The sequence below is a fragment of the Crassostrea angulata genome, chromosome 5 (assembly GCF_025612915.1).
Source record: "Crassostrea angulata isolate pt1a10 chromosome 5, ASM2561291v2, whole genome shotgun sequence".
Taxonomy (NCBI): Eukaryota; Metazoa; Mollusca; class Bivalvia; order Ostreida; family Ostreidae; genus Magallana; species Magallana angulata.
The window spans coordinates 5,357,109-5,372,539 of NC_069115.1; the positions used below are offsets into that span (position 1 = coordinate 5,357,109).

General features: G+C 33.3%; 1 protein-coding gene across 2 annotated transcripts in view; it reads left to right on the forward strand.

Annotated features, from left to right (window-relative positions):
- Positions 1–15,189, forward strand: part of LOC128183044 (nuclear anchorage protein 1-like) — a 35,969-nt gene extending 20,780 nt beyond the window's left edge. Inside the window, exons 9-16 of one of the 2 annotated variants that reach the window (XM_052851864.1) lie at positions 933–5,798; positions 6,833–12,367; positions 12,813–12,959; positions 13,102–13,265; positions 13,484–13,637; positions 13,843–13,900; positions 14,091–14,145; positions 15,104–15,189. In XM_052851864.1, the coding sequence (XP_052707824.1) occupies positions 933–5,798; positions 6,833–12,367; positions 12,813–12,959; positions 13,102–13,265; positions 13,484–13,637; positions 13,843–13,900; positions 14,091–14,145; positions 15,104–15,164 (11,040 nt within the window). In that variant the 3' untranslated portion in view covers positions 15,165–15,189. Of the gene's footprint in view, positions 1–932; positions 5,799–6,832; positions 12,368–12,812; positions 12,960–13,101; positions 13,266–13,483; positions 13,638–13,842; positions 13,901–14,090; positions 14,146–14,459 lie in introns of both variants that reach the window. The other variant, XM_052851862.1, reaches the window with a different exon arrangement.
- Positions 15,190–15,431: the final 242 nt, after the last annotated feature.

The following is a 15,431-nucleotide window of genomic DNA, read 5'->3' on the forward strand; positions in this document are numbered from 1 at the left end:
GTTTCAGGGTCTGTATATGGCAAAAAAGGACACTAGGGCTCTTGCGAATCTCCCGAAAATTTCTCACTCGCAAATAAAAGTTTGGTTACAGTTATATTATAAGCTTATAGCTAACAATTTGGAGTCCATGCCCGATAAAAATCAATATTGCAATTCGAACTTTTGGCTTTGAAACAATAAAGAAACCGGCACCACCACCAAAAAGAAGGTTTATATATATTAAAAAGTTAGATATGTACAGTACATTGTATTATTTTTGCAAAATTACTTTTATATCACGCGACTGGCATATTAAGTGCATCTAGAGCCGATAATCTAGATAAGATATTGCAGCTGATTTTGGTTTAGCACTAGCCCTACATATAGACATTCTTAAATCTCAAATTTCCCTGGTGCGGGTTTGTAAACAACAACACTATAATCTTTATTCAAAATGGGAAGTGAGAAATTCAAATTCTACGATTTAAAAGATTTTAATTAAGGCATTATTTTAACGTAATCAATAGCTATACGCATATAAAATAGCTGAAACTTATAACAGTCCTTGTAGCAGTGATGAGTTATAATTGTATTACAAACGCATCATTGCCTTATATTTTGATTATAAAAGATATTTTTATGGATCAAATATTTTATAATTGTATTTAATTATACAACCCATATAAAATGACTTTTTTAAGGGTTTTTTTTCATAAAAAAAGCTACAGAGTTAAACGCACAAACAACACAAAACAAATACATTTACTTTTTCATATTCTGAAATTATTTATATGATATATGGCATTTTGTGCAGAAGAATTGTCAGCTTGCCGCCTTTTTGGCCCTTCAGGTCTTTGGTTCTAGTGATATTTTATTTAAATCTCTTTTTGCTGGTGTGTTTTGTTGAAGCTTGGAATTTTTTTACTGACCCTTATGAATTCCTTTCTATTTAGCTTCATGAGAAAGAGCAATTGTTATATGACCTCAAAAAAGAATTGGAAAAGAAACAGAAAAAGAATAAGGACTTATTAAATGATCAGGAAAGTTCAGATCTGTTAGCATCAAAGAGGGAATCTACAATAAAAGATCTTGCTGAACGGGTGTCACAGTTGGAATTGTCCCTTGAAAAGGAATATTCCGAAAACTCGGAGCTAAAAGTGTCTGTCGAGGAAAAAGAAATGTGCTTACAGCAGCAAAATGCAACATTGTCTGACTATAAAACCAAACTTGATAACATTCAACAAAATTCAGAAATGATGCAAAGTGCTGCTAAGGAAAATCAGAAGGAAGAATCAGAATCAATTAAACAAGAGATGAAAGAAAAAGAGGAAAAGCTGATAAAACTTCAGACTGAAGTGACAAAATTAGAGAAACTTTGTCGAGCAAAAGATGCAAAGTTAGCTAAACGAACAGAGGAAAGCAAAAGTCAGAGTGATAGTCTGTTAGAGGAAAAAACTCTTACTCTCGAAAAGACTTTAAATGCTCTACAGTTAGAAAGAGATGGTCTCGTTTCAGAAATGCAGAAAATACAGAAAATGTATAAAGGTAGAGAAATAAAGATCAAAAAATTAGAGGAGTTGATTTCGGAACAAGAGAGACATTTGAGTGAGTATGAAGCAGAGAGTATCATTCTTAAAGAAAGCGTAAACGAACTCAATGAAAAAGTGGAAGATGCTAGATATGAAGAACAATGCGCACAAAAAGATTTACAGAGGATGATGATTGAGCAGGAAAATACAATGGAAAGTGTTGAACAGTTACAACAATCAATTGGAAACACAAACAAAGAAAATACTGCACTTAAGCAACAAATTCAGGAATTGAAAGAAGGTTATCAAATTTCGATTGAATCGGTAAGAATACTGGAAAATAAAAATACAGATTTAGATCTTATTACGAAGAAGAAAGATGAAGAAATTCACAGATTAACAGCCCATTTATTAGGTGTTGAAGAAGACCAACAAAAAACAGTGTCTGAATCCAAAAAACTTTCATTGGTCACGAAAGGAAAGGATGCCAAAGTCAAGAAACTAGAGGAAATGTTAAAACGGAAAGATGAAGAATTGGAAGTGCTCAATATTCAGCTCAGAGAGGCATCACGTTTGTATGAAAGTGAAATAAAAAAAGACGAATCAAAACGTCAAGAAATTCTTCGATTACAAAAGCTAGGAAAAGGAAAAGAAGCAAAAGCAAAAAAGTTCGAAGATGTGGTATCTTTGCAAGAAAAGCTTTTAGCTGAGAAAGAAACTGACTCAGTTATTCTTCAAGGTAAAATTTCGGAGATGAGTATAAAGATAAATGCACTTGAATCTGAAGAAGTGCATTTAAGAAAAGAATTGGAAGATAGTTTTAAAGAAATTGAAGAATTAAAACACACTTGCAAAGATTTTGAAAAACGAGAACTTGACCTCAATCAAAATATAAAAAAGAAAAACGAAGAAATTGAAAAATTAAATGCCGACTTTAAAACTAGTAAAGAAAATTTCAACTCATTGCTGTTAGAGAAAAGAGATTTAGAAAAACAAATTGTTGACGTGCAAAATATCATGTCACAAACAGAACGAAAATTGTGTACAGTAGAACAAGAAGTAGTGCGATTAAATGAAGAATTAGAAAAAGTGAAAAAGGATAAGGATGCCATTTCTTTTGAAAGAGAAAAAATGAAAATGATAGAAAAAGGCAAAAAGTCCAAACTGAACAAATTTCAAGAAGTTGTTGAAAAGCAGGAGAACATATTAACTGAAAAAGAAACTGATTTACTAATGATGAAGGAACGAATTAATGATTTATCTGAAAGACTTAGTCAAAAAGAAGAGGAAATCGAGATTCTAAAAAGTGATTTAGATAGATCTTGTCAGTTCGAGGAGTTATGTAAACAACATGAGCTTACAATTTCTGATATACAACAGGACTTTGAAGAAAAGAGCAAAGACTATTTGGAAGACTGCATGAATAACGAGAGAAAAATTTCAAGTTTAGAAGAAAAATGCGCGGCTTTAGAAAATACTGTGGAATTTCTACAACGCCAAGAGAAAGATATGGAATTAGACATTCAATCCCTTTCTGCATCTGCATCGGAAACTGATTACTGGAGAAACAGATGTCAGAAATTGGAAGAGAACAACGCTGGTATTAGTGTTATGCCAGTAGTTAGTGATATCATAGAACCGCAGAATAATTCAATATCATTTTGCACCAACCAAAATGAAGAGTCCAGTAAATCAGAGCTAATAAAACCGTGTTCAGAGTCTAATTTGTCAGCATTATTAGAAGAAAAACAAGCTTTAATTCTTTCAATGCAAGATAATCACCAAAAAGAACTTTCAGCTTTAAACGCAAAGCTATCCAAAATGAAAACACTTTGCAAAGCCAAAGATGCAAAATTAGCCAAACTTCAGAACTCTTCCAAAGAAGAGGAAAACAAGATTGAAGAAAGTGGAAGCAGCGCAACCATGGGGAGTGTAGACAACTTGTCATTCAATTCCAGTGGAATTGATAGTGAGTGGAAGGAAAGGATTGTGCATTCGGAGGTTGTTATGCAACTTGAAAGAGAAATAGAAGATCTTAAAGATGTCATTCAGTCTCGTGATGAAGAAATTGTGGACGGAAGAAATTTTGCCGTCAATCAGCAAGAAGAACTGCAAACTTTAAGAGATTATTTGCATTCAAAAGAAGCAGAAATATTTGATTTGAAAGAAAGGATTTATGGATGGGAAGATTGGTATGAGAAAGAGTTCCGGAATATCGAGGCTTCATTACAAACATTGGAAGACACTGTAGCAGAAAAGGATAATGTAATCGCTGATTTAAAAGAGGAACTTGAATCTATAAAAGAAACGTCGTTACATGATAATGCTGTTGTATTACAAGCAAATGAAAATGGTACACATAAATCTTTGGAACAAGAGCTGTCTAAAGTGAAAAGATTATGCAAAGGCAAAGAGGCCAAAATAAAACAGCTAGAACAAACTAAAAAGGACCTGGAAGAAAATTTTAAAAAATTTGAAGAGGAATCAAATCGTCAAATAGAATGGCGTCAACTCGTAGACGATAACCAAACTGAAAATCAAAATTTGCGCCAACATATTGAGACTTCGAATACTGAACACCTGCAGAGGATTAAGGATTTTGAGTCAATGTTAACCAAACAAACCAATCAAATTCTTGCTCTCAAGCAAAACTACATTGACTTGGAAAACAAATGCAGAAAATTAGAGGAAGGGTCTGAACTTGTGGCAATTGAACTTAGCATGTTTAAGAAAGAAGTGTTTGAAGTGATAAAAGAAGAACAAGAATTTGTTTATCATGAAGCCCTGGAGTCTGCTAGTAGTCCTGTAGCAGTTTTGTCAATGATCCGGAAAGAATTTTCTCATCTCCGCCAATCATTTGATGAAAATTTTGGGAAACTAAAAGAGAAAGATTTGTGTATTGCGTCATTGCAAGAAACTAATGAGTCAACGATGAAAAAGATGGCTTCCTTGGAAGATATGGTTTACTCTTTAGAGAAGATGAGGGAATCTCATGTACATAGTCTTGAAGAAAAAGAAACCACTATCAAAAGTCTCAATACTCAACTGACAGCCCTTCAAAGTGATGAAGATGTCAAGAAAACAATATGCAGTTTAGAGGGTCGGATTGCACGCTTAAAGGATAATTTATCCCGTCAAGGAAACGAAATGCAAAATATTCAAATGCTATATAATAGCCAAGGGGAGGAGTTAGAAGGTACATTAAAAGCACTTGATGAAGCAAGGAATGTGCGCAGTTCAAAGATGGAGGAACAAGACTTGGCTATTACTCATTTGCGTAAGCGACTGCACGAGGAAGAAGAGAAGTGTAGACAACTGTCAGCATCACTGGAAGATAACCAGCAAAGCATAGCAGAGTTGCAACAAACAGTGCAAAGTCTCACCGAAGCTAATCAGGCATGGCAATATTATTACCAAGAAAAAGAAAATGAAGTTCATTTAGTGAATCAGAGATGCTCAGATTTACAAACATATTGCACTCAAAAAGATGATATAATAGCTGCTTTAGAAGAGAAATCAAAAACTATTTTGTCACAGAAAAATAATGATGAGACTGCATTAAAGGAATTTGATGATTCATTGCTTGGGGAGATCGAACAACTTAAACAAGTTATCGAATCTTCTAAAGGAGAACGGAAAGAAAGCTTAAGTCGAGTGCAGTCTTTAGAGAACGAAAACTCTCGATTGAATGAAGAGATAGTTAGAAAAAAGGAAGACCTATTACAGGAAAGGACTGCCAAGACCGAATTAGAAAACACAATAGTTATGCTGAATAGCAAATTCGAAGAACAAAATCAACATGTAATAGCGCTTGAGAAGGCTTCTGTTGATATCTCAGCTTCTCTTCAAGAGAAAAATTGCCAAATAGAAACCCTAACAAGCAATTATATCCAGTCTCAGGATTTGATTAAACAACATCAACAAAAGGCAGTTGAATATGAACAGCTCTTATCAAAGTCGGAAACAAATGTAAAGGAAATGGAAAAGGAAACAACTAGTTTGAAAAAAAGTCTACGTCAAGGTCACGAAGAATTATCGAGAATGAAAGAGGATTTTGAGAAGGAAAAGCGTCAGTTACTTGCTCATTTGGATGAAAAAGAAAACCAGTTAATACATTTGCAAAAGTCCAATGATTTCATGGAAAGGGAAATGCAAGAATTAAAGAAGGAATCTCACAATATAACAAATGTTGTTAATGAACCTATTATTCAAAAACATCAAGAAAGACTTTTAGGGGCTGCACCATCTACATCGGTAATGGAAATGGAAACCACCGAGTCTAAGAATGATGTAAGAACTTGTAGTGGAACTGCACGTCTTATAACACTGTCTTCGCCTGCTTTTTGTTGGTGTATTTAGTTGCTTTGTTTTTCAAATCTTTTAGTATTTCTATCGTGTAGAGGGCGTCTTTATTTCATTGCTAACTGCATATGCTGCCACTGTCTGTACCTGGTGCATGTCTAACTGTCAGTACTATGCTGCATGTTTACTTACTCTTGTACTAACCACTAGCATGACTTTCATTTTATCTACAGAACTATATACAATGTACTAAATGGTTATCTGTCATGTTTGTGTGTGGGTTTTTTTTAAACAACTATGAAACTTGAAATATAAAATTTTCTGAAAGACAAGCTAGTTTACTAATTCGTTTTAAACGTATAACGAATTATAGTTACAGCATATTTTTTTTTATTTTTTGTCCACTTTAAAATCATATAAAACATATTAATCGTGCACAAATGATAAATTTTCTTTTACCTCAATATCCGTATTTGTCGTATTTTATTGCCCTATCCTAGACTTAAATCTGTAATTGAAGAATGTAACATAGGGAAGACGATAGGAGACAGACGTTAGCGTTCCATCAGGTTAATGGTCCTATCGATACTAAAGCATAATGACCTTGTCATTGCAATGATTTATGCAAAGTGTTACTTGCATTTTTAAATTAATTTGACTTAGAAAAAAATACGCTTTTTCTCAGATTAAAGAAGTGCAATGCTTAGTATTGACAAATTAAAAGTGTGAGTTATTTGATGTTCAGCTAGTGTTGTGAATATATCTTCTATTTTAAAATATTTATGACTTATATGCCGGACGATTATTATTTATTACATTTAGATAGCTTATATAAAGTTATACATACTGATTTATTATACCTATATATATATTTATAATAGAAAAATAGATATAGATGAACCATATACTTTTCACATAAGTAATTCATTTTCACTTTAAAAAGATCAAAAATAATTTTTTAAGAAAGATTAGAAAAATTAGTTTAAAAATTAACTAAATGTGATGTTTACTTTATATTGCAGGCTGAAGGCACGATTCAGAAACTTGAGGAGGAAATAGCGCAGCTGGAACTTTCCAAAAGAGAGCTTACCAGTCAGGTTCAACAATTAACGCAGGACCTGTATCAAACACACCAAAACCAGAACAGCGACTCAAACAAAGCTGAGATGCTTGTCAGTAAACTGAGAGGGACCGAAGAACGTCTGGAAGAAATGAAATCCCAAAACATTCAGCTTCAGAAGTCAGTTTCGGAGATGAATGAAAGCATCAGTCTTGCCAACTCAAAAGTAAGAGAGTATGAAGAATTGGTAAAGAAAAATGGTAACATTATTGAAGAATTGACTTTACAAAAGGACAGTTTAATTAAGTCTTATGAAGAAGAGAAAGAAATTAGTAAAAATGCCATAGCAGATTATATGAATCAGGTACATCATTTAAAGCAATCGGAGGAAGAATTGAAAGCTAATTCAGAACAAAGTCGTTTGCGAATTGTTGAGTTGGAAAGTAACTGTTGTGAAGTAAATGCAGCATTTGAGAATTTAAAACTCCAATCTAATGAAAGTGCAAGCAGCCTGTCATCACAAGTAGAAAAACTTAAGAAGGATTTAGATAATCTACAACAGGTTGTACGTTCTCTTGAAAGTGAAAACAATTCTCTGGCAAGCGAGTTAAAACATACAAAGGAGAAAGTGAATATTCTTGAACATGACTATGTAGAATTGAATAATTCAAAATCCGAAGCAGAAGAACTTGCACGAACTATGGAAGAAAAAGAAAACATTTTATCCAGTTTAATTGAAAGCAAAGAGCATGAAGAAGGTTTGATGATAAAGAAAATGATCGAAAAAGATGAAACAATATCGTCACTGTTGGAAAAATCACAAGAAATGGAAGAACGTTTCAATCGATTCATTCAAAACAACAATACTCTGGCAAACGAGTTGAAAGATGAGGAAGAGAAAGTTAAAGTACTTGAACTTGAATGCATAGAATTGAGAAAATCTAAAACAGAAGCAGACGAACTTGTAAGATCAATGGAAGAAAAAGAAAATATATTATCTAGCTTGGTTGGGAGCAAAGAAAATGAAGAAGAAATAATGTTAAAGAAAATAAAACAGAAAGACGAAAAAATATCATCGCTGCTAGAAAACTTGCAAGAAATGGAAGAACGTCTGAACCAACTTGTTCAGAACGAAGAAATTTTAGAAAACTTAAAAGAAACTTGTTTAAAACGTGAACAGGAAATTGATTTGCTAAAAAAGCAACAAGAAGAAAAAGACTTAAATTTTCGTAAAGCTATAGCGACTGCTAAAAAGCTTAAATTTCAACTTCAGCAAGCAGCAAAATCAAAAGAAGACCTAGAGAGTGAAATATCAACGCTAAAAAGTGAAGTGGAGAAAAAAGATGCAAATGGTGTCAAGGATAATGATAATATTGTTGAAACAAGTGTCAAGGAACAGTTCCCCCTGGGATCTGAAGAGCTTCGTCTTAATATCGAATCATATGAACAGCAAATCCAGGATTTAGAAGAAAAATGTCGGAGCATGCAAGATTTTAAGCAAGAAATCGCAGAATATAAAACATTGTTGTCGTCAAGAGAGGGAGAAATTGCTATAATGAGAGAAGACTTGAAATTGAAAGAAAATATTGCAAGTTCAATACAAGCACAGCTGTGGGAAAAAGAAAAATGTCTAAATGATTTAGAAGCAGAAATAGAAATCTTGCGTACTCAGTATACGACAGAAAAAGACCGCTTGACAGAAAACATATTAAGAATAGAAACTCAGAAATCAGAAATGCAGTCAGAAATTGTAACACTGGAAGAACAAAAGCTGTCATTGCACAATGAACTTGCCCATAAATCCGAGGAGCTAGACATATTCATGGTAAATGCCAAACAGAACAGTCAAGAGAAAGAAAAAATAATTAACAATATGAAAGTTCAGCTTGAGATTTTGATGAATAAATCACAAGAAGAGAGTTCAGTGGAGGAAGTGACACAGAAGCAGAAGGAACTTGAGACCCAACTTGCTAAAAAGGAAGTGTCATTAAAAGAGAGTGAGGAACGAAACATCGAATTAAGCAATCTGTTACAGTCTTTACAACAAGAAGTAAGAAACAAAAGTGAACTGGCAAACACACTGCAGGAAACGTTGAAAGCAACAGAAATTGAAAAAAGCCAGTTGGATGAATTAAACCAGACAATCCATAAAGAAATTGATGTGCTCAATGAAAAAGTCTCCTCCATGTCAAATTCTCTGGAACAAAAAGAGGATTTACTCTCCAGAGTGACAAACTTTGCAAAACAACATTATCAACGGATAATGCGCAGTGAATGTGTAACGGAAGACATTGAAGAAATATTTTTAGAATTACATAAATATACCGATCAAGAGTCAACTTCAAATAATCAATCACAAGATATGGAAGAACTTGAAAAATCCCTTGCTTCGCTAGAAAAACAAAACAAAGAGGAAAAAGAAAAAGTGCAAAACTTGGAACAAAGCTATAATGCATTACTTGAGGAAAATTCTACGCTTACGGAACAACTATCAGCTATTAAAAATGACATTCAACAAGGTGCTGTACACAAAGAATCTTGGGATGACCTTGTCGGACAATTAACTATTGCAAACGATGAGAGAAATGATTTGACGATGCAAATTCAGAATTTAACGACAGAACAAAATAAAGTTGTTGAAGAAAACAATTCCCTGAGAGGCATCAATCATAGGCTATCAACTGAGAACAGAACACAATTGGAACAATTAAAGGACTTAACAAGCAAAAATATTGAATTAGAAAGTAAGCTGTCTGAAGCGAATAGATATCTTCAGGAAATGTCTGAGAAAGTAAATCGAAACGAGTCTTCTATGGCAAATATGACTTTGTCAATTGCAAGTCTTTCAGCTGAAAATGATAAACTGAAGGAGGAAAATACAAGGTTGAACTCATTAAGCAACGAATTTGAAAAGGATAAGGAAGAATATGAGAAGAAACACAACGCTATTGTTAGTGAAAATCAATTCCTTTTGTCAAAGATTAGCAATTTTACAGCGGATAGTGACAACATGGCAAAGCAAGAAATATTTAAGGCCACTGCAACACCTAAATTAACTACTAATTTCACGGATACAGAGGTTCTTAAAGAAAGCGAACATCTGAGAAAAAGTGGATTAGATAATATTAACACACAGGAAGAACTTGAAACTGCTAAAGAAAGATTGAAAATAATGGAAGAAGCACAAGAAAAAACAAATGAAAAATTAAAACTTTCTGAGACAAAGTGTGAGAAAATGCTCGTTAAATTGAAAGCATTTAAAACAAAGTGCGACAAGCTCCAAGAAGAGGTTAACAGTTTGAAAAAGGTAACTGAAGAAACTGGAAACTCACAAAAGACTCATGCAGAAGATTATTTATCCCGAGTTCAAGAATTAGAAGTAATGTGCTCAGAGAAAGATGAAAGCAACAATGTTCTTTCCTGTGAAATAAAAGAAATGAAAACGAAACTATCGGAATTGGAATCAGCAAAAGAAGTTCAACATAGTATAGAGGAGGAGTTGAAAGGCAAATTAAAAGCCTTGCAAGACGAACTGAATAAATCTTTTCAGGAGTTACAAGAAAGAGATTTGAAACTTTCCTCAACCCAAGAAGATATCACGCATTTTAAGAATGAAATATCATCATTAGAAAACTTTGCAGAGAATCACAAGCAAAAAGAAATGGAACTTTTGGACAGAGTTTCTGAACTTCAAAGCAAATTAAATGATACTGAAGAATTGAAACCTCTGTTGGAAACCACAGAACGAAAACACGAGGAATCAGAAAGAAAATTGGAAGATAGTTTAATGCTTTGTGATTCTCTAGAAGTTGAAAATAAGAGTTATAAGGATATCATAGCGAAACTTAAAGAAAACATCTCTAAGCTTGAACAGGAAAGAAGAAATGCTGAAGAAAAGCAATTGGAAAGAAAAACTCTTTTAGAAAAAATCGAAATGCTCGAAAGTGAACGGGATCAAATGCAAGAAGAAATAGATGGTTATAGAGAGGACTTTAATGTATTAAAGGCCGAAAAGAACGAATTGAAAAACAAATGTGAATCGATTCAGTCAAAACTAGATGATAGTTCAGATGAAAATAATAAGTTAAAAGAAAAAATTGGAGCCCTGGAGTGGAAAGTCGAGGAAATCGAATCTCTGGAAGAGGAACTTGAAGAAGTGAGGTCAGATCTTGATAAAAAGAAGCTAGAAATAAATCATATTATAAGAGAAAGAGACAATTTCCAGTCTGAGTTAGAACAGATTTTGAACACCGGTAATAAAGGAGAGGACATCGAATCTATAAAACTTGAGCTTGAAAAGGTTTCGGAAAGAAATGAAAAATTAGGAGAAGAGTTAGAATCTTCTACAAAACAGAAAATCGCTATTACGAATGAAGTAGACCATCTTAAGGAGGAACTAAAAGAAGCAGCGGAAAAGGTTTCTATGTTTGAGGTTTTGCAACAAGAAAACGTAAAATTAAAAGCTGAGTTTGATAGAGAGACAAATAACGGTTTCAAAGAAACAAAAACTGTCTCTAATGAAAGTGCGGCAGAAAAAATAAAAGAGCTAGAAGAAGAGCTTGAGTTGATAAGAGAAGAGTTAAATGAAACTGTGTCTGAAAATGAAACTCTCAGAAGTAAGACGCAGGTGTCGGAATACAAAGCTCTTCTTTTTGACAAACTTCAGAGCGATTACGAAGCTTTGAAATCGGAAATGGAATCGTTAAAAGGAAATGTGGCACGAGAGACAAATGCTGAGTCTTTTGATACCCTGAAAGAAAAGTTGAATGAAAGGGAAAGTGAAGTCCAGCAGTTGAAATCGAAAATGTCCACGATGAATATTGAATCTTCTGTAAAAAAAGAAGATGTTATGCATGTTAGGTCAACACCGAGTGATCTTGAAAAAGAATTAAATGATAAACAAGATCAAATTGATTCTATATTAGAGGAACTCAGTGAGCTAACAACAGAGAATGACGTTTTAAATGGAGAGATAGCACATTTGAAGATTCAGAACAAAATGTATGATGAAGTTAAAAAAGAGTTCGGGTCTTTAAATGATCAAAATCATAAATTGCTGACCGAAAACAGTAAAATGGTTAAAACTATTGAGGAGCTTCACCAGAAAATGCTGAATGTAGGCAGTCACGACGAGTCGTTTTTAAACGAAGAAAGAGAACACGTTGCACGAGAGAAAGACACTTTATTACAGAACATAAAACAACTAGAGAAAAATTGCGAAGAACTTAGCCAGAAAAATTCGAACTTAAGTCTGGAGCTTCTCGCTAACGAAGGTTTAATACAACAGCTAAGGTTTGATAATGAGACAATGAGAGCCCAGCTAGGCATTGCTCAGAGTGGGCAAATTCAAATGGAAAATTTCCATGATGACTATCAACGTCTTCAAGGACAGTTTTCAACAGCAATGGATCAGAAAAACAAGGCACAATCTGAACTTAACCAGATGGCTCATAGACTACAACAGAGAGATGCAAGATGTCAGCAGCTGGCAATGCAGGTAAGAAGGAACCAAAGCAACATTTTATTGTTGACTTTGTTTTAAGAGGGCTCGCTGTCGTGGCCAATTTTAGACTGTTTATATCTCATTTAAAAGAAGAGATCTATATGAAATATATAGAAATATGCCCAATTTCAAAAAGTAAAATTTTTGGATTTTTTCTTGACTACTTAATAATTTATAGCCCAACCAAATCATATCCAAAAATTATATATAAATCCGATGGTTAATTTGTTGAACATTGAGCCTCCTTTAGAATATATTTTTTAAATTTTTACTGTCGGAGTTTTATCGTTAGAAATAATGTGTTAAAGATAATTGATAACTACGCAGTGTGTAACTATTTAAGGTGAATTTTATTAGTTAAAGTGCAGTTGATGTTAGAATAAATACATTGCTGGTTATAAGATAGATATTTTGTTGAGTTTATTAATTGGAATTACAGATAAGTCAATTGGCCGAAGACAGAAGCTATCTCAACATTCAGTTAGGAAACCTGTCAAAGTCTTTGAGGGAAAAAGAAACTGAGCTGGCAACACTGCAGCAACAGTATAGGATACTTTACCAAACACACCTGTCATTGCAAACTAAGGTAAAATTGTGCTTGTTATACATTTTTTTCTACTTTTGCTAAGTGTTTAATAGAATTTGTGATTTTGCCATTTTGAAAAATTTATCAATTTGTGATTTGGCAATTTAGAATAGTTTATCAAGCATTTTTTATATACTTATAGCTGCTTGAGTCAGAGACAAAAACCATTAACATCGCCATGCAGAGAGCATCGTCCGTGGAAATAGCAGAGGCTTCTGAGAAGCCCATAATTCCTGAGAAAACACGGGTAACAATGACAACTGCCGAGACATCAGAAGCAGATGAAATAAAACTTCTACGTTCCAAGTAAAACTCTTTGTTTGATATATTGAAACAATGCTATAATCTAATACACTGAATTTATTTGAACATTTTATTTCTACTGCCATATTGTGATATAAATTTAGATTAATAATGTGTTATTTTGTTGATAGATTATCATTTAAACAATCATTTTATCATGTTTTAATTGTAATTAATGGTGAAAATATGTTATTAAAAGATGGCTTTTTATAAATCGCTAGGCTGCAAGAGACAGAACTGGTGCGAGAGCGACTAAATGATCAACATTTGGCACTTGAGAAATCCCTTAGAATGGAACAGGAACAACGTCAACAGCTGGAGGAAACCCTCAACACAATGCAGGAGCAGGCCAGGCTGACAGCAGAAAATAGAGAGGTGAGTAGACACGATCAACGATGTGGGTTGTGTGCTGTGCAAGTGTTAATGAATTTTTATTCTTAATAGAATTTGCCTGTTTGAATATGTTTGCACTGTTTCAATATCTGTAAATTTAAAAAAAGCAATAAAGTTAGTTTGCAAATCTTTAAATTACAACGTAGAGGAATGAAATGATGAATCACTCGACTTTTTTCCATATTAGTTCCAAATTCAAATGGAGGAAGAAGACGACAGGATTCTGGAGAGCAGTCCCATGCTAAGTAAGCTGATTTTCTCTTACTTTCTCAATATATAAAATTTTAACATATAGAAAGAATCACTCGTTCGCTAGAAGTATATAAAAACATTTTATGCACATTATTGCAGAAAGATTTATGGAGAAAAAAAGAAGTCTGAATTTATAGTCTTTTTGAAAGGAAACATTTTGTCAAATAATGGTCTCTTTTGTAGTGAGAAGCGAGGCGGGTTATACACAGAGAGTATGCAACTGGTTAAGGGTTCGTCGGTAAGTTTGATTAAATTGTTTTTGTTGTTGCTATGCACTTTGCATTATATACCAAGATAAATTAAAGACATGCTAGTAATAACGTGCCTGAAATCTGTGCTGATTTGTTTTTAAAAATAATTCTAATTCCCAGGAACTTTAATTAATATTATTCAAAATATCTCACCCATACTCGTATATATTATGCTTTTGAATAGTTAAATTTGCAATCAAGGTCCTGTTGTAAAGGCACACTTTCTGTTAAAGTGTTTTCCCGTTGTTTGTTCAGCATGTTGGTGAAAGTTTGACAATCTGTTGTAACATATGTACTTCAGGGAATACCTCTGCTTTTCCAGCCGAAATCTAAATCGCGTGATGCGCATGCGCCCTGGAATCCGGAAGATAATTTGGGGATACTTCATTCTTCTTCACATCCTGGTCTTTGGTTGTATGTTTGGATTATTATGATGGACCATCCGATTGAAGAGACAATTTAAATCATACAATTAGTTTTTTGTTAACATCTTTGATTTGTATATATGTGTATAAGGTTTGTCAAGAAATTATTTATCAGTATGATTTGCCTTAGTATAGGCAAATTGTGCATTGCATGTTATGAATATTGTCGTATTTCTCTTGCTCTGAGGCATTGGCAATCTTATAAAATATTATGAATATTTTACAATGCTTTATTACTTATGTCAATGCATTGCCCATACTTTGTTTAATAATTGTCATTCCAAACTAGCATTTAAACATATCGTTTGTAAAAACATATTTTGTAGATATAATTGTGCACTGAGTTCCGGCATTCCATTATCATTCTTTTGTTTATTCTTGTTCATATTAGATGTGTTTTAATGTAAATCATGATTCGATTTAAAGTGTAAATATGTAAATTACCTTTGTTTTCTTATCCTGGAATTCAGATTGTTAATGTCCTATTGCATTTGTTTCTTAGGATTTTCCATATATTTAGTGGGGAGATTCGAGTCTCACTGCTGAGCATTGCATATCATAAGAACGATGCCATTATGTGATATAAATTATTTTTGCAAGAATAAATTGGTTAGTTTTCTTTTTTTTAATTTTGATATGATATCGTTTATAAATTTGTTAAAATTAGGAGCAGATATTTGACCATACCAAATGCAGTCCTTTAATTGGACGACAGGCATGATGATAACCAGTTGCAGCATTTTGGATATCCCCTTTCTGTTTTAACCAATTTTCGTCAAAAGCAATTGTTATATTTAACTTTTAGGTCATGATAGACTTGTATATCACATAGAATGCATGTACGAGGG